The sequence below is a fragment of the Pelophylax lessonae genome (genome assembly GCF_965119305.1).
Source record: "Pelophylax lessonae genome assembly, chromosome: 2".
Taxonomy (NCBI): domain Eukaryota; kingdom Metazoa; phylum Chordata; class Amphibia; order Anura; family Ranidae; genus Pelophylax; species Pelophylax lessonae.
Window position 1 is genome coordinate 720,272,531 of NC_138769.1, and position 26,575 is coordinate 720,299,105.

Genomic DNA, 26,575 nt, shown 5'->3' on the forward strand with positions numbered 1-26,575 from the left:
CCCAACGTCACTTCCTCCTTTGCATTGCATCCTGGGAGATGAGCGTCATCAATCCCAGGATGCAATGGGAACAGCTGGCTGCTACTCTGATTGCCAATCGCAATCTACAGCGCATGCGTGGGATTGCGATCGGCATTCTGGGTAGCCCAGAACCAGGAAGAGGGGGACACCACGGCTTCAGATGCCCACACCTGAGATGGCCGCGCTCTGCAATAAATTTTAAAAAGTATTTATTCTATAACTGTAATGACCTGTAATGTGGGGTTAGTGTTAGTGTATATGGCAGGGGTCTTCAAACTATGGCCCTCCAGTTGTTCAGGAACTACAATTCCCATCATGCCTAGTCATGTCTGCGAATGTCAGAGTTTTACAATGCCTCATGGGACGTGCAGTTCCGCAACAGCTGGAGGGCCATAGTTTGAGGATCCCTGGTATATGGGGATAGCTTAGGATTAGGGGGTATTTTTAGCTAAAAAATGTGTATGTGGCCGGGAAACTCTGCTTCAAATTTAAATTTGTAGAATAAAATCCATAAAAAGTGCAAAAAATGCAAAAATGAATCCGCAAAAATGAATATGGAGTCATATGGGTGGAAATCCAAATGAGTACCTGAAGGCACATCTGTTCCAAAGTGGAACTCCTTCACCCCTCATGCAATGCAGACTCACCAGAAAATGGAGAATATGAGCTCTTTATATCTCCAATGTTGTCCAGTGTGAGAAACCCAGCATAAAGTCAGCATAACAATCCATCCATCCCAGTTCAGATCAGAATCACCCATTGGTCTCCTGATATAGATCAAATCCATGCCATCAGTGTATATGAAGAAAATACATTTATTGTGCAAGTAATAAACACATAGATGGGAATAAAGTAGCTCTAGAGCCCCAGAAGTAGAGCATTGGCTGGAAACGCGTTGGGCGGGGCCACGCACGGACAATCGCGTTGCTACCTATGTTGTTTGGAGCGACAGACTGATTTTACATAGTTAGGTTGAAAAAAGACACAAGTCCATCTGGCTCAACCAATAAAAAAAAAACAAAAAAACAGTATTGAAAACCCAACCATACAATCCCATATACACAATCCTATACCCGCAGTTGATCCAGAGGAAGGCGAAAAACCCCTGCAAAGCATGATCCAATTTGCTACAGCAGGGGAAAAAATTCCTTCCTGATCCCCCGAGAGGCAATCGGATATTCCCTCCTAAATCCTGGAGAGCAGCCCTCATTCTTGGAAAATTTACTCTCTTAACCACTTGCCGACCGCCGCACGACTATCTACGTCGGCGGTCAGCCCCTCACAGGCAAACTAACGTAGGGCTACGTTGCTTGCGCGGAGGCGCGCTCCCGCGTGGTCACGGACCCCCCCGCGCGTGTGACCAGCGGACACGATGTCCGCCGGCCACTCGGCGATCGGCGGGGGAGAGGGAGAATGTCAGGCAGCTTGTGTAAACAAGCCTCCTGTCATTCTCCTCGCTGTAAAGACACTGATCACATGGATCTACTATGTAGATCCGTTGATCAGTGTCCTTACAGCTCAAGCCACAGCCAATCACAGTAGAAAGCACGCCCCTAGGGACACACACAGCCCCTCCCTCCCAAATAAAGTTAACCCCTTCACTACCAGTGTATTTTTACAGTAACAGTGCATATATATATAGCACTGATTACTGTAGAAATGTCACTGGTAACCCCAAAAGTGTCAAAAATGTCAGTCAAGGGTCCGATCTGTCCGCCGCAATGTCGCAGTACCGCAAAAAAAAAAAAAAAAAAAAAAATCGCAGATCGCCGCCATTACGCGTTAAAAAAAAAAACAACAAAAATGACAAAAATCTTTCCCTTAGTTAGTAAACGCGATAACTTTTGCGCAAACCAATCAAAATACACTTTTTGCGATTTTTTTTTACCAAACATAGGTAGCATAAAACAAATTGGCCGAAAATGTTAAAAAATTTTGATTTTTTTTTTGGGGGGAATTTCATATAAAAAAAATGTGAAAAATATTGCTATTTTTGCAAAATTGACGCTCTTTTTTTGTTTATAGCGCGTGATCAAAAAAATCGCACAGGTGATCAAATACCACCAAAAGAAAGCTCTGTTTGTGGGAAAAAAAGGACGCCAAATTCGTTTAGGTACAGCGTCGCACGACCGCGCAATTGTCCGTTAAAGTCACGCAGTGCCGAATCGCAAAATACCCCCTGGTCGGAATGGGGGTAAAATCTTCCGGGGCTTAAGTGGTTAAAGTGAAGTGTTTTTGTATTTCTTGTATGCGTTTTTTGCTTACAGCTAAATTTAGATGTGATTGGCTACTTTATTTTATCTATGTGTTTATTACTTGCACAATAAATGTATTTTCTTCATATACACTGATGGCATGGATTTGATCTATATCTGGAGACAAATGGGCGATTCTGACCTGAACTGGGATGGATGGATTATGCTGCTGGGTTTCTCACACTGGACAACACTGGAGATTTAAAGAGCTCATATTCTCCATTTTCTGGCGAGTTTGCATTGTATGAGGGGTGAAGGAGTTGAACACACGTGTTCTTTCACCATGGGTGTTACCCTCCCTCTGTTTGTACTGCACCATGACGTGTTTACTATTTTCCTTTCAGGTTTGTCCACGGATTTAACTTAACTTTCGGGAGAAGCCCAAATCCACTTTGGAACAGATGTGCCTTCAGGTACTCATTCGTTTTTCCACCCATATGACTCCGTATTAATTTTTGCATTTTTGTTTTTTTATGGATTTTATTCGACGTATTTTAATTTTTGCATTTCACATTTATGAGCGCTGCAAAATTCTTACGTGATTTTATTCGAGGCTTTGTGTACTTCCTTTGCTAGCAGCTGTTTTAGGAGATTTGCGCTGATCTCTACCATTTTTCTTTATTTTTATTATTTATTAGGGGGAAAAAAAAAAGCTGCCCAAACCTGCCTGGCCCTATGTGAAAAAGTATTTACCCCCCTTCCTTGCTAAATTGAGAATGAACTGTGATTAAGCACATCCCGCCCAGCCTATAGCAAAATGACGGCGATGGCTCTCCTGTTCTGACCGGACTTCATATGACGTCATCCAGAGCAAGTCGCTCGTGCACGCCCCCCCCCCCCTCCCCCTGAAAACGCAGAGTGGTGATCGGTAGGGTGGTGTGTCGCTCTGACACACCGCATCGCCGATTTCAGTAAAGAGCCTATGATGTAGCCCTTTTACGCTGACAGAGCGTGAGTAGAGGAGAGCCAATAAGCAGCTCTTCTGACAGGGGGGGGGGGGGATCTGCACTGAATCAGTGCAGTGATTATTAGTGCATCTCTATCAGCGATAGCCACCAGTGATGCCAATTAGTGCCCATCTGTGTAGCCCTTTTACGCTGACAGAGCGTGAGTAGAGGAGAGCCAATAAGCAGCTCTTCTGACAGGGGGGGGGGGATCTGCACTGAATCAGTGCAGTGATTATTAGTGCAGCTCCATCAGCGATACCCACCAGTGATGCCAATTAGTGCCCATCTGTGATGCCTTTCAGAGCCCATGATTGATGCACGTTAGTGTCACCCATCATTGCACATCATTGACACCTATAAGTGCCTCCTCATCAATGCTGCATATTACAGCCTCCTCACCAGTGCCCATCAGTCAAGGAGAAAAATTGATTATTTACAAACTTTTATAACCAAAAACGAAGAAGAAAAAAAAAAAGAACTTTTTTTTCTTCTCAACATTTTCAATCTTTTTTCATTTGTTTAGAAAAAAATAAACAACCTATGTATATGGTTTCTGATTGAATGAAATTATATTGGGTGAATTTAAAAACAGGTAATATATTCGCCACACTTTTAATATTAAGAGCTGGTTCACACTACTCCGCCTTGTCAGGCGACTTGGTCGCCTGACAAGTAGCGCTCTATGCTGTGCAATGGAACCGTTCTAATCAGAGCAACTCAAGTCGCTTTGTCTTATAAAAAGGTTCCTGCACTATTTTTGGGCGAAGTCGGAGCGACTTGCATTGACTTCTATTATGAGAAGTCGTTTGCAAGCCGCGATGAAGTCGTGCTGCACGGGCGACTTCAAAGTCGCCAAAAGTCGGGGCGACTTTGAGTCGTGGTAGTGTGAACCGACTCTAAGGCTGTAGTCAGTGGTGTATTTTGGTTTTGTGCTGCCCTAGGAAAGACAAAAATTGGGCACCCCCCCATTATGTAAATTTACCCCACTCATTTTTTAACGGATGTTTCTCCCTCCAAAATTGAAGGACTAGGGGGAGGGAGAGAGAGAGCGGGTGAGATATATATATATATATATATATATATATATATATATAGATAGATAGATAGATAGATAGATAGAGAGAGAGAGAGAGAGAGAGAGAGAGAGAGAGAGAGAGAGGGGGGGGGGGGGTGGTCAAGGGAGGGAGGAAGGGAGAGAGAGAGGGGGTGGGTGAGGGAGGGAGAGAGGGGGGGGTCGAAAGAGAGGGGGGGATCAGAAAGAGAGAGAGAGAGAGAGGAGGAGATGCAAAGAGGGGGAGATGAGAGAGAGAGGGGGGATGAGAGAGAGAGAGAGAGAGAGAGAGAGAGAGAGAGAGAGAGAGGGGGGATAAGAGAGAGGGGGTGAGAGAGAGGGAGAGAGAGAGAGAGAGAGGGGGATGAGAGAGAGGCTGGTGTGAGAGGCGGTTCTAGCAACCAGTGGCCAATAGAGTCTCAGGTGCAGGGGGGTGGCTTTTTTGCTGCCCCCCCTGCAAAGTGCCGCCCTAGGCCTGGGCCTTGTTGGCCTAAGCCAAAATACAGCACTGGCTGTAGTATGTCGGTAGGGGCTGGACTGGGTGCTCTGGGGGAATGCGGGAGAAAATTGGAGGGGTTTTTTTTTTTTTACTTGTTTGGTTGGTATTAGGGTCCATTCACACTAGTGTGACTTGTCAGGCGACCAAGTCGCCTGACAAGTCGCCTGACAAGTCGCGGTCGGTCGGTCGCCATTGATTAGCACAGGACCCGTTCTAATAGGAGCGACGCAAGTCGCTCCGACTTAGAAAAAGGGTCCTGTGCTACTTTGGGGTGACCTGGAGGCGACTTGCATAGACTTTTATTATATGAAGTCCGTGCAAGTCGTGCCAAAGTCGCGGTGCACAGCGTCGCCCCTGGAAGTCGGATCGCGCCAGTCTGAATGGGCTCTTAGGTTGTTGTTTCTGTGTTTCTATGCAAGCGCCCATTCAGACTGGCGCGACACGACTTTGTGGGGCGACCTGCGAAGTCGCAGTGCACAGCGTGCACCGCGACCTCGGCGGGCGACTTGCAGGGACTTCATATCATTGAAGTCAATGCAAGTCGCCTCCAGGTCGCCCCAAAGTAGTACAGGACCCTTTTTCTAAGTCGGAGCGACTTGTGTCCCTCCTATTAGAACGGGTCCTGTACTATTCAATGGCGAGCGAGCGACCAACCGCGACTTGTCAGGCGACCAAGTCGCCTGACAAGTCGCGCTAGTGTGAATGGACCCTAAGTCCCGGTTCACACTAGGGCGACCTGTGAGGCGACCTGGTCGCCTCACAGGTCGCCTCCCATAGGGAAGCTGCGGACCCGTTCTAATAGGAGCAACACAAGTCGCTCCGACCTAGAAAAAGGGTCCGGAGCTTTTTTGGGGCGACCAGGAGGCGACCGCCATAGACTTCAATGTTATGAAGTCCGTGGCGGCCGCTCTGAGGTCGCGGCGCGCTGCTCGCACCGTGACCTCGGAGGTCGCGGTGCGAAGTAGCGTCGCGGTAGTGTGAATGGGGGCTAATTGTACAAGTCAATAAAGAGAAACTTGAAAAAAATAAATAAATAAATAAACCCCGTGGTGATTAAATACCACCAAAAGTAAGCTCTATTTGTCAAAAAGCAAAAAAAAAATTTGAGAATCGTTGAAATCAAGAAAGTAATTTAAATAAAAGTTGTCTGACAAAGTGAAGCACACTAAAAGAGCTACAAAAGTAACACATCATCAAAGTAATTGACATGAATCAGTCTGTAAAGGGTTAGAAAGCCATTTCTAAGGCTTTAGGGCTCCAGTGAACCACGGTGAGAGCTATAATCCACAAATGGAGAAAACGTGGGCTATCTTCGTGTATTATAAAAATGTGTTTATGACCTGAATCATTTAAGTGTGACAAATATGCAAAGATAAAAGAATCAGTAAGGTGGCAAATACTTTTTCACAGTACTGTATGGTGTTTAGCAGATTGCCGCCAGTTTAGCTTTAAGTATTACTCCAAGGAGGTTTGAAAAAAAAAAATAAATAAACACCTTTAATTTTAAAAATGAAATTAAAAATAATTAAACTGTTATAAATGAATACAAGCCTTCTTCTAATTAGCCAAGGTGGAGAGGCAAGGGAATGATCTCACAATGATCACCTCAGCCAATCAGAGACAGCCTTGCATTTATTGATAAAAATACAAGGTTTCTCTATAATGGGTGCATCATTCTACTAGAGATCACTGCTATTACAGAACAATGGGAAAACACAGACTACCATTATGTAGGAGCACCAAAGGTCAGATCTGCCCTCCAGACCACAGGTTGGGTACCTGGGCCTTATAGTTTAGGGCCAGCTATGACAGATCCTGATGACTAGAGAAGGGATACAATAAAAACGACTTACGTTCAATGCAGGGACCAAGTGCGACAGGCTGTCCCGCAGGTAGGCATAGTGGCGAAACAGGTAGCCAGTGAACAGGGCTGGCATGGTGGGGCAGGTTTTTGCAGCATTAAATATCAAAACTAAAAGAGCTATATCTGGTAAGAAGAGTTAAAGACTTAAAAAAAAAAATTATTGTGTATTGTATAAAGTATTATTATTACTACTACAGGTACTTACATAGCACCTGCAATTTACACAGCACTTTTACATATATATTGTACATTCACATCAACCCTGCCCTCAAGGAGCTTACAATCTTAGGCCCCTCACTCACATACATACACATACTAGGGCCAATTTAGACAGGAGCCAATTAACCTACCAGCATGTCTTTGACATGTGGGAGGTACCGGAGCACCTGGAAGAAACTTACATGCAGACTCCAGGCATGTAGTGCCCTGGTTGGGATTCAAACCGATGACCCTAAGGCTGCTAGGTGGAAGTGCTAACCACTAGCCACTGGGCTTTCCCAAAATACAGCTATTCAAAACAACAATGAACTATATTATTTATGCCAGTAAATCGCAAGTAAAGTTTTCAAAAGTTATGAAACTTCCAGGAGTATAGATTCCAGCAATGCATCATAAATGGAAATCAGTCCTGAGAGAACCCACGAGCCTTCAACTACTGAGAGAACCCACGAGCCTTCAACTACCGAGAGAACCCACGAGCCTTCAACTACCTGAGAGAACCCACGAGCCTTCAACTACCGAGAGAACCCACGAGCCTTCAACTACCGAGAGAACCCACGAGCCTTCAACTACCGAGAGAACCCACGAGCCTTCAACTACCGAGAGAACCCACGAGCCTTCAACTACCGAAAGAATCCACGAGCCTTCAACTACCGGGAGAATCCACGAGCCTTCAACTACCGGAAGAACCCACGAGCCTTCAACTACCTGAGAGAACCCACGAGCCTTCAACTACCTGAGAGAACCCACGAGCCTTCAACTACCTGAGAGAACCCACGAGCCTTCAACTACCTGAGAGAACCCACGAGCCTTCAACTACCGAAAGAATCCACGAGCCTTCAACTACCGAGAGAACCCACGAGCCTTCAACTACCGAGAGAACCCACGAGCCTTCAACTACTGAGAGAACCCAAGAGCCTTCAACTACCGAGAGAACCCACGAGCCTTCAACTACTGAGAGAACCCACGAGCCTTCAACTACCGAGAGAACCCACAAGCCTTCAAATACTGAGAGAATGCAGGAGCCTTCAACTACTGAGAGAACCCACGAGCCTTCAACTACCGAGAGAACCCACGAGCCTTCAACTACCGAGAGAACCCACGAGCCTTCAACTACCGAGAGAACCCACGAGCCTTCAACTACTGAGAGAACCCAAGAGCCTTCAACTACCGAGAGAACCCACGAGCCTTCAACTACCGAGAGAACCCACGAGCCTTCAACTACCGAGAGAACCCACGAGCCTTCGACTACTGAGAGAATGCAGGAGCCGTCAACTACTGATGTCTCCTGCTAAAAGGGCTATTTGCATGGCTATCTCTCTGGTTTTGAATGTCCCTGTCCTGAAACAATTCTGAATACAAGGACTTCTGACTTATCTTTGACTCTGTTTTGGGTTAGTGACTCTAAAATTACTTAAGCTAGAGGGTTAAAATACAACCAGGCAAGTAACAAGCTCAGTCATTGCAGTCACGATTCTTCCCACAGTCTCACAGCACTCAGCCATCTTGTCTGGTCAATGTAGCACAGAAAGCATACACTGAAAATGGATACAGGATGGATTGTCCATATCAGGCTCTGGCACGTCAAAGAAAGGGTGGGTACCCAGGAGATCAGGGACCAGTGACAAAACCAGGGTGGGGTGTCTGCTACCCAGGAACTTCAAACATCTGCAGAACAGGAAAGGCAAACAGTTACGGTAACTTTTATGCACCCATATGTACAGTATACACATGAAAACTACACTAGGAACTATGTCCCTGCTGGTGAAATTTACCCCCACTTCCTCTCCCAGTGAAAGTTGTCACCTGGACATACAGTGAAACAGGAGGTGAAAAGCCAACTTCCAGTTTGAATACCTGTTCCAGAGACAGTTGCCAAAAGATTTCCCCTACTTTGTGCCTAAAACAGAAAGCATCTGCATCTCCCATTTTCATCACATGACTCAAAAATAAGAGGTTTATTCTTAAGGCTGAACTCAGGGAATTTAGCTACTTTGTACAATGTGCTGGACTAGTGGGGGTTAAGTATATGTAGACATATTTCTTTTATTTACAGTTAACATTTTTTGGTAGTTTGGACTTTCGGGAAAATAAGTATCACTATAGTTCCGGTGCTCCAATGCTGGACCCTCTGGTCTCAGTTCCTGAGGCTGCAGAGTTGCATGCAACCTCTGTGCCTGCACTTTTCCAATCATGGAGAGCTTTGAATTATGTGAACTTATTCAAAGAATACAAAGGCTTCTGTGAATGAACAGCGGAGCGGGCAGAGTTACTGTGTACATGTCCTCTCCTCTCAGAGCACCAGAAGAAGTGATAACTGCACTCCTGGAGAGCTGTAAAACTGCCAATTATAAATTAAAGAGGTAAGTCAAGGAGGTGGCGTGTGCACCTCTTTGAACCCAATCACTTTGAATGCCAGCACTTTTTTACAAACTGGCTGAATTCCTGGAGTTCAACTTTAAACTAGAACTGTAGTCAAATCTTTAAACACTAATCCTATATAGTACAGTAATCCCCCGCTACATCGCGGTTCAGTTTTTGCGGTCCCGGTAATTCGCGTTTTTTTTTGTAATGTTATTTTACTATATAAATCATTAAAAATGAAAGATTTTTGTGTTTTTCATAGCTCTTGCTCTGTCTCTAAGTATCTTTTATGTGTTTAAATGAGTTTCTATTGTTTTAAAAGTGTGTTTAAAGACCTTAAAATGCTTCTACACGTACAGTGACAGTAAAAAAATCATGCCTACAATGCATTTTAATAGGGTTTTTCTATTTCGCGGAATTTCACTTTTCGCGGCTGGGTCCGGAACGTAACCCCCGCAATGGAGGGGGGTTTACTGTAATGTAATTCAACTCTCACATTATTGTCGCTGTATGTGACAAACCAAAAATACTGTCAGTGCTTACTAGCCAAAAACTGAATCAATCCTAAGTGGTCATCATTTCATTAAATAAAGTGACCACCCTTCTGCAACCCCCCAAAATATCCTGTGGCATAGCCATTGAAAAGGAGGTAGCACCTGCCCGCATGTATGGGGCCCAACAGGTTCAATAGGTTCAACAGGGGGGCCCAGAACAGCAGGAATGTGCAGAATTACTGAAAGCAATCCCTGCGTTTACAATGCTTAAGTTTGTGAATGAACAGGGAGGCTCTGCACAGAGCACTTCCTGTTCATTCACTGTAGCTGAGGCTGCAGAGAAGGGGTTGAGGAATCTGTGTCCTCAATCTCTTGCAAGGTCTCAAAAATGAGACATTGTGTGTCTGTAGACCCTTGATAGTTAACTAACCCCCGCCATGGCTGTAAAATTAAAAAAAATAAATAAAAATGAAGGGCTCCTGTTAAGCTTTTTCACTGTCCCTGTCAGCTAGGCTGTATGGGACCCCAAGATTTCAAACAGAAGCCCTGTCTTGTGGTCACAGTTTACATCCAATAAGTTTTTAGAGCTAAATCCTGATGTGGCGCCTACTACTGTCACATGATGAAGATCAACACGGGAGAACTTCCAACTCTTCCTAGTAGAATACCTATTACCTCCCTAATCTAGCCCTGTACACAAATGATCAGCCCAATAAATGTACATCCCTGTAATCAGTTCTGGATGTACAAAAAAAAAAAAAAATAGAATTTTTGTAAGAACTTGCCGTAAAATTATTTTCTCTGAGTCCTCTGGCAGTCGCCGCCCGATGGTATTAGCCTTCACTAATGGGTAATGGCGCCCTCTGCAGGAGGAAGGCTAGGCAGATTATTAATTATTAGGTTAATACAAAAAACTTTTTATACCTCAGCACGCCACTAGGGGGCCATCCCTCAGCCATTATCTTGAACCCGATCTCATATTAATTCAGTTTGTAGCAAGCAGTACCGGAAGGCAACAACCCCCAGATCCAAAAAAAAAAAAGGGATGGGGGTAGCGACTGTCAGAGGACTCAGAGAAAAGAATTTTACAGTAAGTGCTTACAAAAATTCTATTTTCTCTAACGTCCTCTGACAGTCGCCGCCCAATGGTATTAGCCTTCACTAATGGGACGTCCCAAAGCAGTGCAGGTATGAGGGGTGGGAAAGAAACGCAATCAACTCAGAAGGTAACGCAACCAGTCGGGCCAGCACAACCTGAGCCCACAAAAAAACGCCTCAAGACGAAAGGACAGAAAAAGAAGAAGATGTCCCCTCAATCAACTGCCGCCACAAAACTTTGCGGCCAGAGGAAGCATCCAAGGATGCCAAAACAGCAATGTTGTAGAATTCATGAAAGTGTGCACGGACGACCAAGTCGACACCTTGCACACCGGAGCCACAGAAGCCTGATGGCGAAAAAACCCAAGAGGTGCTGATGGCTCGGGTAGAATGGGCCCTTACTGGGAAAGGAGGAACCTGACCCTTAACAGAAGAGGCCTGAACAACCGTCTTTCTGATCCACTTAGAAACGGTCGCCGCAGAGGCGGCCTGATCCCTTCCGAGGTCCCTCAGGAAGAACAAAATAGGGAATCAGATTGCCGAACAGATTCCATGGCAGACAGGAAAACTCCGACCGCCCGGACCACATCCAAGGAACGCAAGGAGAGTTCCCTGGGATGCTTGGGCAGCATACCGAGCGAAGGCAACACAATATCCCCATGGAGGTGGAACAACCACCTAGGGAAGAAAAAGACCGATTGGGTCGCAGAACCACTTAAGCTCTATAAAGCACCAGAGAACGGCAGGACAAAGCCGCCAATTCATAGACACTGTGAGCTGACGTGATGGCCACCAGAAAAGGAACTTTCTGGGACAACACAGACAGAGAAATCTCTCTGATGTTTTTAAAGGGAGGTCATTGTAACACAGAAAAAAACAAATTTAGATCACAGGGAGGTAAGGGAGCCCTCCTTGGGGAAGCCAGATGCCGCACTCTTTGAATGAAGGTGAGAATCAAAGAATGTGACACCAAGGGACGTTGAAAAAAAAAAAAAAAAAAAAAACGACCAAGGCCAACAACTGACTCCTGACCATGGGCAGTGCCAACGCTGGTCCACACCTTCCAGCTGGAAGGTCAAAACCTTCGCCACCGAGAAAGAGCGAGGATGAAACCCATGCGATTCGCACCAGGCGATATAAGCTTTACAGGTGCGATGATTAAGCTTCCTAGAGGTAGCTTTTCAAGCCTTTAACAAGTGGAAGTCCTCTATCCCTCAAGACCTAGCTTTTAACAGCCACACCGTTAAGGCCAGAGACTGCAAAGCAGGATGAAAGATCGCCCTTGAGACAGAAGATCGTCTCGCAGCGGAAAACACCAGAGAGGCTCCACGACCAACTGAACGACATCCGCGCACCAGGACCGCCGTGGCCAGTCCGGGGCCACCAGAATGACTGACATCCGTTCCGACGCCAACCTGCGGAGGAATCTGGACAACAGTTGAATCAGAGGAAAGGCATACAGCAGCCGATACCGGTGCCAAGGCACCACCAACGCATCCGTGGCATCCGCCAGAGGATCACGAGTTCCGGCCACAAACCTTTCCACCTTGTAGTTGGGACGGGGGCGCGAACAGATCCACGTCTGGAGTCCCCCAACGGGCACAAAGGAGGGGAAAACACCCCGGATGCAGGGACCATCCTCCCAGGTCCAAAGCCTGGCGACTCAGTTAGTCCACCTGTAAGTTTTCCACACTCTGAAAGTGAACAGCCGAGATCGCAGAAACGTGCGATTTGGCCCAAGACAGGATCTCTGCCACTTCCCTGGCTGCCAGGGCACTCTTGGTGCCCCCTTGGTGATCGAGAGAAGTCACAGCCATGGCGTTGTCCCTTTGTACACGGACCGGACACCCTTGAAGCGGAGACGACCAATGGAACAGACAAAACTTGAGCGCATGGAGCTCAAAGACATTCATCGGCAATGAAGTCTCCACCGCGCGCCCAGAACATCTCCCCAGCCCGACAAGCTGGCATCCGTGGCGAGTATCGTCCACAGCAGAGACCAGAAGGTCTGACCATGCATCAAGGACGGCGACCGGAGCCACTACAAGAGATCCGACCATACCGGACAACTCAGAGAAAACCTCCTGTCCAAGGACTGAGGCGTTCCGTCCCATCTGGCCAGGAGCTCCGATAGCAGAGTCCTGATATGAAATTTAGCAAACGGGACAGCTTCGAAAGCCGAAACCATCGGACCCAGAGATCGCATGCAGGACCGCAAAGAGGAGAGATCGTTGCCCCCGAGGGTTCTGATCTCGTCCCGCAGGGTCCTGATTTTGTCCTCCGGAAGAAAGACTCGAGCCTGAGTAGAGTCCAGGACCATCCCAAGGCACTGAAGACGAGTTGAAGGAGTGCTGACTTCTGAAAATTGATGGTCCACTCGAACTCCTGGAGCGTATGAACCGTCACAGCCAGATCACTCGCCAAAGTCACACAGGAGCTTGACCTTAACAAAAGGTCGTCCAGGTAACCGAGGACCGCAATGCCCTTTAAAACGCAGCAACGCTAGAACAGTAGTCAACACTTCGGTGAAAACCCTGGGAGCCGAGGCAAAACCGAAAAAGCAACACCACAAACAGGTACTGCCCCCCAGCCACCGCGAAGCGGAGACCCCTCTGATGACTCTCGTAAATAGGGATGTGCAGAGATGCATCCTTCAAGTCGATGGAGGCCAGGAAGTCCCTGGGCCTCAATGACATCACCACCGACCGGATGGATTCCACCGTGAACAGGTTGGATAAAAAAAACGTGAAACCTGTCCCGCGAAAAAGACAGTCACAATGACATCATAGGCAAGCAGATCGTGCATCGCCCCCATGAGCGCCCTGGGACAACCGGGAGTCAGCTGGAGAGTGGACGGGAAGAACCCGTCTGCGGGGCGAGATCGAAACTCGATCTTGTACCCTGAACGAACCAACTTGTGAACCCACCTGTCCTGAATGCTGGACAACCAAGGTTCCGGAAAGGAACACAGACGTCCCCCCACCCCGACAACGGGTGAGGGCGTCCATTCAGGAAGAGGCGGACTGAGCCGCCGATCCAGACTGACCGGCCTCTGGCGTACTTGACCATGTCTTTTTGTGGCCACCAGAAGGGTTTACCCTTATTCCGTGCCCCAAAGGCACAAAAGCAACTATGCTGAGTTTGAAGGAAGGCCGCCGCCGCGTGCAGGGGGGCTTACCCTCAGTGACCTGGGGCAACAGAGTACTTTTACTTCCCGTGAGCCCCTTAATCAACACATCCAGAGCATCCCCAAAAAAGACGACACCCCACATAGGAAAACATCAGACACTGTCTTTTCTGGAAGCGTGGTCAGTCGACCAGCTTTGTAACCAAGTAATGTGGCGGAGCGCGACCCCGACCACCGACAACCGGGCGACTAACGGAGCCTCGTCCAAGGCCGCGTTACACAGGTATATCCCAGACTGATCTGATCCACCGTGTAAAGGGGAGTCGGAGAAGCCGACTCCGCCCCCAGGGTGCTCCGAAGCACCTTGGACCATGTCGTGAGAGCCTGAGAGGCCATCACCGAGGCAAACACAGGCGCAGGCAGGGGCCCCGCCACCAGGTAAATGTTGCGGGAAAACACCTCCACACGCTTATCAGCCGGATCCCTGAACACCGGGGAATCCCCCACTGGCATCAAGGTGGACTTATTCAGCCTAGACACAGTGTGATCAACTTTTAGGGGACACCGTCCAACGTTTGTCCACGGCCTCCCCAAAGGGGATAGCGGTGGGAAAAAACTCCTAGGCACCCCCAGCATATGTTTTATGTGCCGCCACTGGTCATTCACAATCTCGTGAAAATTCCTCCAGGCAGGGAAAAATCTCACCTGACTTCTGGGGTCTTAGAAACCCGAAAGTGGACCGCCTACTTGACGGAGAGGCTCATCGTCAAGATTGAGAGTTTTCTAAATGGCGCCAATGAGAGCATCCACCGCAGCGGGATCCCGCGCTACCTCCCTCATAAGCGGAGGACCTGGACCCCTCAGGAGGGCCATCGTCCGTAACAACCAATTCGGGCTCAGAATCAGAGGACTGGGAGGGCACAGGCCGTTTTTTGGGGGAACGTTCTGACATCAGCAGATCCACCTCGGACGCCAAAGTCGCAAGAGCAGCAGATATAGAGAACATGGAAGAGATTTCAGGGGAACCCGAAGCCCCCACCAGGTCTGAAGGGGATTTGTTGTCCTGGGAGTCCGTATTTGCCATAGAAATTAAAAGGGACGCTGGCCCTTTAAATCAGTGGTTCCCGCGGAACCCCCCCCCCCGCAATTTGCACTAACTGAAAGAGCCCCTTCAGAAAACCGACTAGCCACAGGAAAAAATCTTTAAGAAAAATGACAGAGGGATGAGCAAAAATCCCCCAGCCTGTCAGTACTTGCCACCAGCATGTTCTCAAAGGAGATGTGTGAAGAAGGAGGAAGTGACCTCACGCCTCTAGAGGCCCAGCCCTCGAGCTCAGACAAAGACAAAAGGTTCCTATGGAAAACTCTATGTAAAAGGACACAGGGAAAATGGCCGCTTGCACATCCAAGATGGCGCCCGATCGGGACGCCTTGCAGTTTCATAAAATGGCTGCTGCCCTTACACAGAGCCCAGTGATCAGCCCACATTAAACATGGCAGCCGCTCCAAACGGCGGCAAAAGAAGCGCATACACGCATGCTGGCTACCACAGGGGACCTCATGGAGACCCTCAGAGCTATAGAGCACCCCCCCAAGTACTACAAGTACCCCATACAGTGCCCTTAGCGGGGACAGGGAGGGAGGGAAACAACCTAAGGCCAGCCAGAAGGGGGATCCCACAGAGACCACCAGCCCTGCTATCCCCTAAGAGTGGGCCCACAAACCCCCCAAAAGTCCCCAGGGACAAGGGGGTATCAGTACTCACCAGTTCAGGAAGCGGGCACAACTCTGATACGGGAGACCTCCCACCCTAAGTGGGGGTGCCGTCATCCAAGGAGGGATGCTGGCAACACGTGGGCGTTCTGGGTCATACCAGTAACCTGCAACACTCGTTGGCAGGCTGGGACTCCAGAAGGATCTATATTACCCAGTACGAGGCCCAGCTCTGCAGTCACTTGTAGTCCTGCAGGAACAAAATCCCTGACTAACTAGTGACAGTGAGAGAAAAAAAAAACACATGATTTCATAAAAAAATATAAAGAAAACAGAGACACAAGGTCCCGGCCAGGAAGACCTAACCTGCTCCTAAGCTATGCAGCGTAAAACCGAAGTAATAGGAGATTGGGTTCAGGATAATGGCTGAGGGATGGCCCCCTAGGGGCGTGCCGAGGTATAAAAAGTTTTTTGTATTAACCTAATAATTAATAATCTGCCTAGCCTTGCACCTGCAGAGGGCGCCATTACTCATTAGTGAAGGCTAATACCATCTGTCAGAGGAAGTAAGAGAAATAAATAAATTGGGAGTTGAGCCGATTTGTACGATAGTTACTTCCAGATGGAGTCGCGGTCAGTGGGATATTTGGACATGTTCTTGAGAAGCTCCGCCAGGGTCATGTTGATGCATTCTTTAGTTGACACATTGGTGCAGCACAGCAGTTCATGCAAGGCTTCTCGAATGTCACGGGAAGAGTCCTGCAAGAAAAAGGAAAGCACGGCCGATATGTAATGCATTAAGATAGAAAACCTTCTGCCTTTATAACCAATTTAAATATTCCTAAGAAAAATATTCCACAGGCTCACACATCAAGGGTGTGTCTCAACAGTCCCAAGAACCTTGGGAAACTGTTCAAGTGCAGCAAGTACATAAAAAGGCATGTTAAATAAAAATAAGTGAATTAAAGCTGAACTCTTGGTTAAGCAAATTCTCTCTAAAATACAAGATCCAGCTGTAAACATTCTTTATTCTTGGTGTGCTTTGTGCATTTTTTCCAGAATTTAAAGAGGAACCCCAGTCTCCCCCCCAAAAAAACAACAGTCAACACTGGGGGACAATTCACAAAAGTGCAGCACACCTGTGAAAGCTCCATAGCTGGCTGCAGGGAACACAAAAGACTAGTGAAGAACTAGCCTAGGTGAGGACGGCGTTGGATCCCTGGACAGGTAAGTGTCAATTTATTAAAAGTCGGCAGTTGCAGGATTTGTAGTTGCTAACTTTTAATTTTTTGCCCAGACTGAACCTCCTTTTTTAGCTTGTGCTCCCCTTTAACAGTGTTATTGAAAATATTGAACAGTTATAAACAAAGCCCTTTCAATGGTTTCTTCAACCACTTTCCGCCTGCGTTATAGTCGAAAGACGGCTACATCTCCGGGCTTAATTTGCCGGGAGGGTGCACATGTACGTCTTACCATGATCGTGCTGCCCGCCCGCCCCCTGAAGTGCACGGGCAGTGCGCTCTGTGATCGCTGAGTCCTTCGGACTCTGCTAATCGCAGATCGGGGTAAAGGGCCAATCACAGCGGCCCTTTATCACATGATCAGCTGTGTCCAAAGACAGTTGATCACGGATGTAAAAACCGGTGTGACAGTGTGAGGAGAGGAAAAGAGAGCTGATAACCGGCTTGTGTTAAAGGGACAACTACACTGATAATCAGTGTCCTGATTATCGGTGTAATCCCAACAATGCCCACCATTGCCTCATCAGTGTCACCTATAAGTGCCAAATATGAGTGCCGCCTACCAGTGCCGCCCATCAATGCCTCCTCATCAGTGTCACCTACAAGTGCTAACTATGAGTGCCGCCTACCAGTGCCGCCCATCAAAGCCTCCTCATCAGTGTCACCTATAAGTGCTAACTATGAGTGCCGCATACCAGTGCCACCCATCAATGCCTCCTCATCAGTGTCACCTATAAGTGCTAAATATGAGTGCCGCCTACCAGTGCCGCCCATCAATGCCTCCTCATCAGTGTCACCTATAAGTGCTAAATATGAGTGCCGCCTACCAGTGCCGCCTCATCAGTGTCACCTATAAGTGCTAAATATGAGTGCCGCATACCAGTGCCGCCCATCAATGCCTCCTCATCAGTGTTACCTATAAGTGCTAAATATGAGTGCCGCCCATTAATGCCTCCTCATCACTGTCACCTATAAGTGCTAAATATGAGTGCCGCCTACCAGTGCCGCCCATCAATGCCTCCTCATCACTGTCACCGATAAGTGCTAAATATGAGTGCCGCCTACCAGTGCCACCCATCAATGCCTTCTAGTCAGTGCCACCTATCCATGCAGCCTCATCAGCACACATCAGTGAAGGAGAAAAAAAAATTACCGGTTTGCAAAACTTTATTGAGAAAACTATGAAAAAAGGCTATTTGTTCAAAATATTCGTTTTTTTTAGTTCGATTGTTTAGCAAAAAAAAAAAACCCCATTGTTGATTTAAAACCACCAAAAAAAAGCTCTATTTGTGTGAAAAAAGATAAAAATGTCATATGGAGACAGTGTTGCATGACCGCGCAATTGTCATTCAAAGTGTGACAGCACTGAAAGCTGAAAATTTGACCTGGGCAGGAAGGGGGTAAAAGTGCACATTAGGTTCCAGCATGACATACCAGCCTTAAAGAGCATGTTGGGAGTTGTACTTCTTCATTGTTTGGATTATTGCTGTCAACCTCCCCCCCACCCCAATCTCTTACCTCCAGTACGGCCAGGATTGTGTCCAGCTGGTCCTCCCGCAGAGTAATGTTCTCAGAGATCTTACGCATGGTGTGGATGGACTGCAATCTTACTTCTTCTATCTCATCGTTGAACATGTCCACCAGAAAGTCCAGACATTTCTCTGCGAATGGTGGGGAGGAACGAGCCAGCAGACACAAGGACTCCACCGCAGCGATCCTCACCTCTGCAGAGACAGCACAGAACACATTGTGTATAAGACTGCTGACTGAGCAATTCTGTCTATTGTAATGTGATTATACTACCGAATGACTGTATTGGAGTGGTGGCACCACATGCCAGTTATAAGTCAAGAATAGATACCCGTTTAGCACACAGGAGTTTGAAGATGCCAAATAAACATATTAAAACACAAAACTTTATTCACTTAAGAAACAGGCCTAGTCTTACACTTTTTGTTTGAAAGTAAAAATCAGTAAATAAATTTTTTTTGCAAGAAAATTACTTCGAACCCCCAAACATTATATTATATATATATATATATATATATATATATATATATATATATATATATATATTTTTTTTTAGCAGAGGCCCTAGAGAATAAAATGGCGTTGCAATTCTTTGTCACACAGTTTTTAGGGCCTAAAGCTGATACACTGACCAGAGAGTTGTAAGCCGGGTGGGCTGAGCATCCATTGTATGGGATCTACATTTAATACAGTGAAGCAAGCTCATCCTTTTAGTATACTAGCTGGAGCCAGGCTTGAGGAGTATCCATTTTGGGAGTCTCTACATGGAGTGTATGGTTGGAAGCTTACCCTCATTTATATCTGGTAAGAAGCAACCCATTTATTTTTCATCACAAGGTGACACACGCAGCGTGGGGATATCACCATATTGAGATTTTTCACCAGCCATTTTATTAAGCCTAGTGGTAGTGGGAATCTGGTAAGGAGCCACCCCACTTATTGTGTTTGAATCACGTGGGGTTGCACACAAAGTTGGTTTTCTATTGGATTATCTGAAGAAATCACCAAAGCATATAACTTTACTTGAGAGACTTTATATTCAGTGATAAAGCCTAGTAATGGAGCCAGTTTAGGCAGTAATAAAGCCTAGTATTGGAGCCAGTTTATGCAGTAATAGCCCCCAGTATTGGAGCCAGTTTACACAGTAATAAAGCCTAGTATTTGAGCCAGTTTACGCAGTAATAAAGCCTAGTATTGGTGCCAGTTTACACAGTAATAAAGCCTAGTATTGCTGCAAGTTTACGCAGTAATAAAGCCTAGTGTTGGAGCCAGTTTACACAGTAATAAAGCCTAGTATTGGAGCCAGTTTACACAGTAATAAAGCCTAGTATTGGAGCCAGTTTACGCAGTAATAAAGCCTAGTATTGGAGCCAGTTTACACAGTAATAAAGCCTAGTGTTGGAGCCAGTTTACACAGTAATAAAGCCTAGTATTGCTGCAAGTTTACGCAGTAATAAAGCCTAGTATTGGAGCCAGTTTACACAGTAATAAAGCCTAGTATTGGAGCCAGTTTACACAGTAATAAAGCCTTGTATTGGAGCCAGTTTACACAGTAATAAAGCCTAGTATTGGAGCCAGTTTACACAGTAATAAAGCCTAGTATTGCTGCAAGTTTACGCAGTAATAAAGCCTAGTATTGGAGCCAGTTTACACAGTAATAAAGCCTAGTGTTGGAGCCAGTTTACACAGTAATAAAGCCTAGTGTTGGTGCCAGTTTAGGCAGTAATAAAGCCTAGTGTTGGAGCCAGTTTACGCAGTAATAAAGCCTAGTGTTGGAGCCAGTTTACGCAGTAATAGCCCCCAGTATTGGAGCCAGTTTACGCAATAATAAAGCCTAGTATTGGTGCCAGTTTAGGCAGTAATAAAGCCTTGTATTGGTGCCAGTTTACGCAGTAATAAAGCCTAGTATTGGTGCCAGTTTACGCAGTAATAAAGTCTGGTATTGGTGCCAGTTTAGGCAGTAATAAAGCCTTGTATTGGTGCCAGTTTACGCAGTAATAAAGCCTAGTATTGGTGCCAGTTTACGCAGTAATAAAGCCTAGTATTGGAGCCAGTTTACACAGTAATAAAGCCTAGTATTTGAGCCAGTTTACGCAGTAATAAAGCCTAGTATTGGTGCCAGTTTACACAGTAATAAAGCCTAGTATTGCTGCAAGTTTACGCAGTAATAAAGCCTAGTATTGGAGCCAGTTTACACAGTAATAAAGCCTAGTGTTGGAGCCAGTTTACACAGTAATAAAGCCTAGTATTGGAGCCAGTTTACACAGTAATAAAGCCTAGTATTGGAGCCAGTTTACACAGTAATAAAGCCTAGTATTGCTGCAAGTTTACGCAGTAATAAAGCCTAGTATTGGAGCCAGTTTACACAGTAATAAAGCCTAGTATTGGAGCCAGTTTACACAGTAATAAAGCCTAGTATTGGAGTCAGTTTACACAGTAATAAAGCCTAGTATTGCTGCAAGTTTACGCAGTAATAAAGCCTAGTATTGGAGCCAGTTTACACAGTAATAAAGCCTAGTATTGGAGCCAGTTTACACAGTAATAAAGCCTTGTATTGGAGCCAGTTTACACAGTAATAAAGCCTAGTATTGGAGCCAGTTTACACAGTAATAAAGCCTAGTATTGCTGCAAGTTTACGCAGTAATAAAGCCTAGTATTGGAGCCAGTTTACACAGTAATAAAGCCTAGTGTTGGAGCCAGTTTACACAGTAATAAAGCCTAGTGTTGGTGCCAGTTTAGGCAGTAATAAAGCCTAGTGTTGGAGCCAGTTTACGCAGTAATAAAGCCTAGTGTTGGAGCCAGTTTACGCAGTAATAGCCCCCAGTATTGGAGCCAGTTTACGCAATAATAAAGCCTAGTATTGGTGCCAGTTTAGGCAGTAATAAAGCCTTGTATTGGTGCCAGTTTACGCAGTAATAAAGCCTAGTATTGGTGCCAGTTTACGCAGTAATAAAGTCTGGCATTGGTGCCAGTTTAGGCAGTAATAAAGCCTTGTATTGGTGCCAGTTTAGGCAGTAATAAAGCCTTGTATTGGTGCCAGTTTACACAGTAATAAAGCCTAGTATTGGTGCCAGTTTACGCAGTAATAAAGCCTAGTATTGGTGCCAGTTTACACAGTAATAAAGCCTAGTATTGCTGCAAGTTTACGCAGTAATAAAGCCTAGTATTGGAGCCAGTTTACACAGTAATAAAGCCTAGTGTTGGAGCCAGTTTACACAGTAATAAAGCCTAGTATTGGAGCCAGTTTACACAGTAATAAAGCCTAGTATTGCTGCAAGTTTACGCAGTAATAAAGCCTAGTATTGGAGCCAGTTTACACAGTAATAAAGCCTAGTATTGGAGCCAGTTTACACAGTAATAAAGCCTAGTATTGGAGCCAGTTTACACAGTAATAAAGCCTAGTGTTGGAGCCAGTTTACACAGTAATAAAGCCTAGTATTGCTGCAAGTTTAGGCAGTAATAAAGCCTAGTATTGGAGCCAGTTTACACAGTAATAAAGCCTAGTATTGGAGCCAGTTTACACAGTAATAAAGCCTAGTATTGGAGCCAGTTTACACAGTAATAAAGCCTAGTGTTGGAGCCAGTTTACACAGTAATAAAGCCTAGTGTTGGAGCCAGTTTACGCAGTAATAGCCCCCAGTATTGGAGCCAGTTTACGCAGTAATAGCCCCCAGTATTGGAGCCAGTTTACGCAATAATAAAGCCTAGTATTGGTGCCAGTTTAGGCAGTAATAAAGCCTTGTATTGGTGCCAGTTTACGCAGTAATAAAGCCTAGTATTGGTGCCAGTTTACGCAGTAATAAAGTCTGGTATTGGTGCCAGTTTAGGCAGTAATAAAGCCTTGTATTGGTGCCAGTTTACGCAGTAATAAAGCCTAGTATTGGTGCCAGTTTACGCAGTAATAAAGTCTGGTATTGGAACCAGTTTACACAGTAATAAAGCCCAGTGTTGGAGCCAGTTTACGCAGTAATAAAACCTAGTGTTGGAACCAGTTTACGCAGTAATAAAGCCTAGTATTGCTGCCAGTTTACACAGTAAGAAAGTCTAATATTGGCGCCAGTTTACGCAATAACAAAGCCTAGTGTTGGAGCCAGTTTACGCAATAATAAAGCCTAGTATTGGTGCCAGTTTCGGCAGTAATAAAGCCTTGTATTGGTGCCAGTTTACGCAGTAATAAAGCCTAGTATTGGTGCCAGTTTAGGCAGTAATAAAGCCTAGTATTGGTCCCAGTTTACGCAGTAATAAAGCCTAGTATTGGTGCCAGTTTACACAGTAATAAAGCCTAGTATTGGTGCCAGTTTACACAGAAATAAAGTCTAATATTGGCACCAGTTTACGCAATAATAAAGCCTAGAATTGATGCCATGCTCTCAGCGCAGAGGAGGTAGGGAAGAAGAGTGAGACATGCCAACCACAGTGATGAAAGTGTTAAGGCCAGCCGTGATAGTGGCGGCGGTCTTAACACTTTTATCAACTTCATGGGAGATCTTTACGATTTCCCCACGGGTCTCCTGATGTGCTACAGTACAGCGCACCTCTCCATCCGGGACTCTTTCCTTCTGTCATACACTGTAGCGAAACAGCGAAAAAGAAAAAATGGCATTGTTCACAATGGACCAGAACTGGAAGTGACCTCATGAGGTCGCTCCGGTCCTCCTAGGCCATAGAGACAAGCGGAGGCCATCTTTCCTCTGCTCATCTCTGTGGACAGCCGCCTCAACTGCCTGATCAGTTCTCGGGCTTCCCGATCCACCAGGTAAGCGGCGCTGATTCTAAAAGTGAACCATCGACTAATCTGCAGCTCAGATCACTTTTATTGGAAAGACCGGCACCTGAGGGAAACTAAGGGGGAAGGCTGCTATAGCGCACCTTTCATATTACTCCGCCTGTGACAGGAGCCGGAACTATACAGAGGGCATCGGCTCTGCTTCCTCTAGTGCGGCTCCATTCGCCACAGTAATGCTCTAGGATGGCGGGTCGGGATCCCGCAATCTGGGCTTACCGACCCGCCATTCCAGAGCAGGAGGTGGGATCCAGTTGGGGGGCACATGGGAGGCACAGCCATGGCCCCCTCTGGCCCCAACCTAGTGAAGACACTGATGCGTTTCATAAACTTAGATATTACCATGTCGGTTTTTACTGGTGTAACTGGTGTTTTCACAACTGGAAAGAAAGTGACGGCAGTTGTCGAGGTTTCTGGATGTGGTGAGAGTGAGTTGTGTCCATTAACATTTTTGTCTAATGCCTCTACTAATACACTATATTGTCAAAAGTATTGGGACGCCTGCCTTTACATGTACATGCACTTTAATGGCATCCCAGTCTTAGTCCATAGGGTTCAGTATTGAGTTGGCCCACGCTTTGCAGCTATAACAGCTTCAAATCTTTTGGGAAGACTGTCCACAAGGTTTAGGAGTGTGTCTGTGGGAATGTTTGACCATTCTTCCAGAAGCGCATTTGTGAGGTCAGGCACTGATGTTGGACAAGAAGGCCTGGCTCGCAGTCTCCACTCTAATCCTAATGAGCCTTTATGGACCTTCCTTTGTGCACTGGTGCGCAGTCATGTTGGAACAGGAAGGGGCCATCCCCAAACTGTTCCCAGTTGGGAGCCTGAAATTGTCCAAAATGTCTTGGTATGCTGATGCCCTAAAAATTCCCTTCACTGGAACTGAGGGGGCCAAGCCCAACCCTTGAAAAACAACCCCACACCATAATTCTCCCTCCACCAAATGATTTATGAAAATTCCGGTGGATGTTTGATATTTTCCCTGCACAGTTTATGGACTTTATATGGACTTTTTTAGTGAACTTTACACTACATGCACTTTGATTATTATTTTTTGGGTCACAGCGCTGCTGTGACGTTGGGAGTGATTATTTTTTTGCACTCCTATTTCAAGTTAGAGCGATATTTATATTTTAAAAAGTAGAAGTTCACCTTTTCACCAAAAATATTAAATGCACAAAAAAAAAAAATGTGCATTTATTGTTGTTTTTTGTTGCAGGAGTCTGGAAAGCATTGCATCAGCGGTCAGCATATCGCTGGTGCTATGCAGGTCTCCTGCCGATCTGACAGTGTATCGGCTTGCCTGTACCTCGTACAAGGAAGCCGATACATTCTGACAGGAAGACTCAATGGACTACCACAGCGCTCACAGCACTGTGGTAGTTCATTGAAAACTACAAGCTAACAGCTGCAAAGAATGCCAGACCTTGTATATGGGTGTAACATGTAACATTATACGAAAAGGCAAACTTTTCCTAAAAGCGGAGTTCCGGCCTTGGGGATGAATTTTAACCACTTGCCGACCGCCGCACGACTATCTACGGCGGCGGTCAGCCCCTCACAGGCAAAGTGACGTAGGTCTACGTCGCTCGCCTGTGAGGGTTTAGGGAGCGAGCGCGCGCCGCCGGAGGCGCGCTCCCGCTCCCGCGTGGTCACGGACCCCCCCGCGCGTGTGACCGGCGGACCCGATCGCCGCCGGCCACTCTGCGATCGGCGGGGGAGAGGGAGAAAGTCAGGCAGCTTGTGTAAACAAGCTGCCTGTCATTCTCCTCTCTGTATGAGAGATGATCACATGGATCTACTATGTAGATCCATTGATCACTCTGCATACAGTTGAAGCCACAGCCAATCACAGTTAGAATCACGCCCCTAGGGACACACACAGCCCCTCCCTCTCAAATAAAGTTAACCCCTTCACTACCAGTGTATTTTTACAGTAACAGTGCATATATATAGCACTGATTACTGTAGAAATGTCACTGGTAACCCCAAAAGTGTCAAAAATGTCAGTCAAGGGTCCGATCTGTCCGCCGCAATGTCGCAGTACCGCAAAAAAAAAAAATCGCAGATCGCCGCCATTACGCGTTAAAAAAAAAACAACAAAAATGACAAAAATCTTTCCCTTTGTTAGTAAACGCAATAACTTTTGCGCAAACCAATCAAAATACGCTTTTTGCGATTTTTTTTACCAAACATAGGTAGCATAAAACAAATTGGCCGAAAATATTAAAAAATTTTGATTTTTACATTTTTTTTTGGGGGGAATTTCATATAAAAAAAAGGGAAAAATATTGCTATTTTTGCAAAATTTACGCTCTTTTTTTGTTTATAGCGCGTGATCAAAAAATCGCACAGGTGATCAAATACCGCCAAAAGAAAGCTCTGTTTGTGGGAAAAAAAGGATGCCAAATTCGTTTAGGTACAGCGTCGCACGACCGCGCAATTGTCCGTTAAAATCACGCAGTGCCGAATCGCAAAATACCCTCTGGTAGTTTAGCAGCCAAATCCTCCGGGGCTTAAGTGGTTAAATAAAAATACCCCCGGGACAGTCAGGGCTAGTACATTCCACAATGGATAGCCTCTGATCTGTCCCGGTTCGCACTTACCTTTTAGAAGAAATACTTACTTTTAAAATTTCTTCTCCAGCGCTGCCATCTCAGGTGTGGGCAGCTTGAAGCCAGCGCGATCCTCTTCTGTGTCCTCTTCGGTCCCACGATGCACTGCGCCGGCCCCGCCGTCACTTCCGGGTCTGCAGTGTCATCCCTGAACAGCTTCTGGGCATGCCCAGAAGCTGTTTAGCAAGGTATGATGCGCCTACACCGGGACTGACGTCGGGGCCGGTGCAGGCGCATTGTTTCCTGGGAGCGATGACGTTCAGCTCCCAGGAATCATTGCAAAGCGGAAGTGACGGCACGGGCCGCGGCAGGAAGTGGAAGAAAGGTGAGTATATTTTTCTGCAATTACAAGGTAAGTAAAAAAAAAAAATCGTAACTACCCATTTATTTTTCAGGTGAGCTATAGCAAGCGGATGGCCCAAAATCGACTATGTCGATTTTGTGGCCGGAACTCCGCTTAAAGGTGGCCACAGCGACAGTGTTTTTTCTGTAATTTTTATTTCTTCATTTCCTTTTTGTTTTCGATTTATGTATTTTTTACTCCTAAGGGAAGGGGTTGAATGTGTATTTTTAGCCTTCTGTAACAGTAGCATTTGATCCACCAATGTAAAAGGGCATTCTTCCCACTGACCCCCGATGAATTCATTTTAGCAGGGGTTGCTCCATAACCTAAAAATTATTCTAAGGTTTCTTCTTGGGCAAAAAAATTGAGAATGGCTTCTATAAATGCATACAAAAAAAAAAAAAAAAA

General features: G+C 46.1%; 1 protein-coding gene across 1 annotated transcript in view; it reads right to left on the reverse strand.

Moving 5' to 3' along the window:
• INTS4 (integrator complex subunit 4) overlaps window positions 1-26,575 on the reverse strand; it is a 124,031-nt gene that overhangs the window by 45,562 nt on the left and 51,894 nt on the right. The window contains exons 11-14 of the mRNA XM_082245964.1: window positions 18,412-18,617; window positions 16,269-16,411; window positions 8,409-8,524; window positions 6,627-6,760 (exon numbers count right to left, since the gene is read on the reverse strand). Coding sequence (XP_082102090.1) covers window positions 6,627-6,760; window positions 8,409-8,524; window positions 16,269-16,411; window positions 18,412-18,617 — 599 coding nt within the window. The remainder of the gene's footprint in view (window positions 1-6,626; window positions 6,761-8,408; window positions 8,525-16,268; window positions 16,412-18,411; window positions 18,618-26,575) is intronic.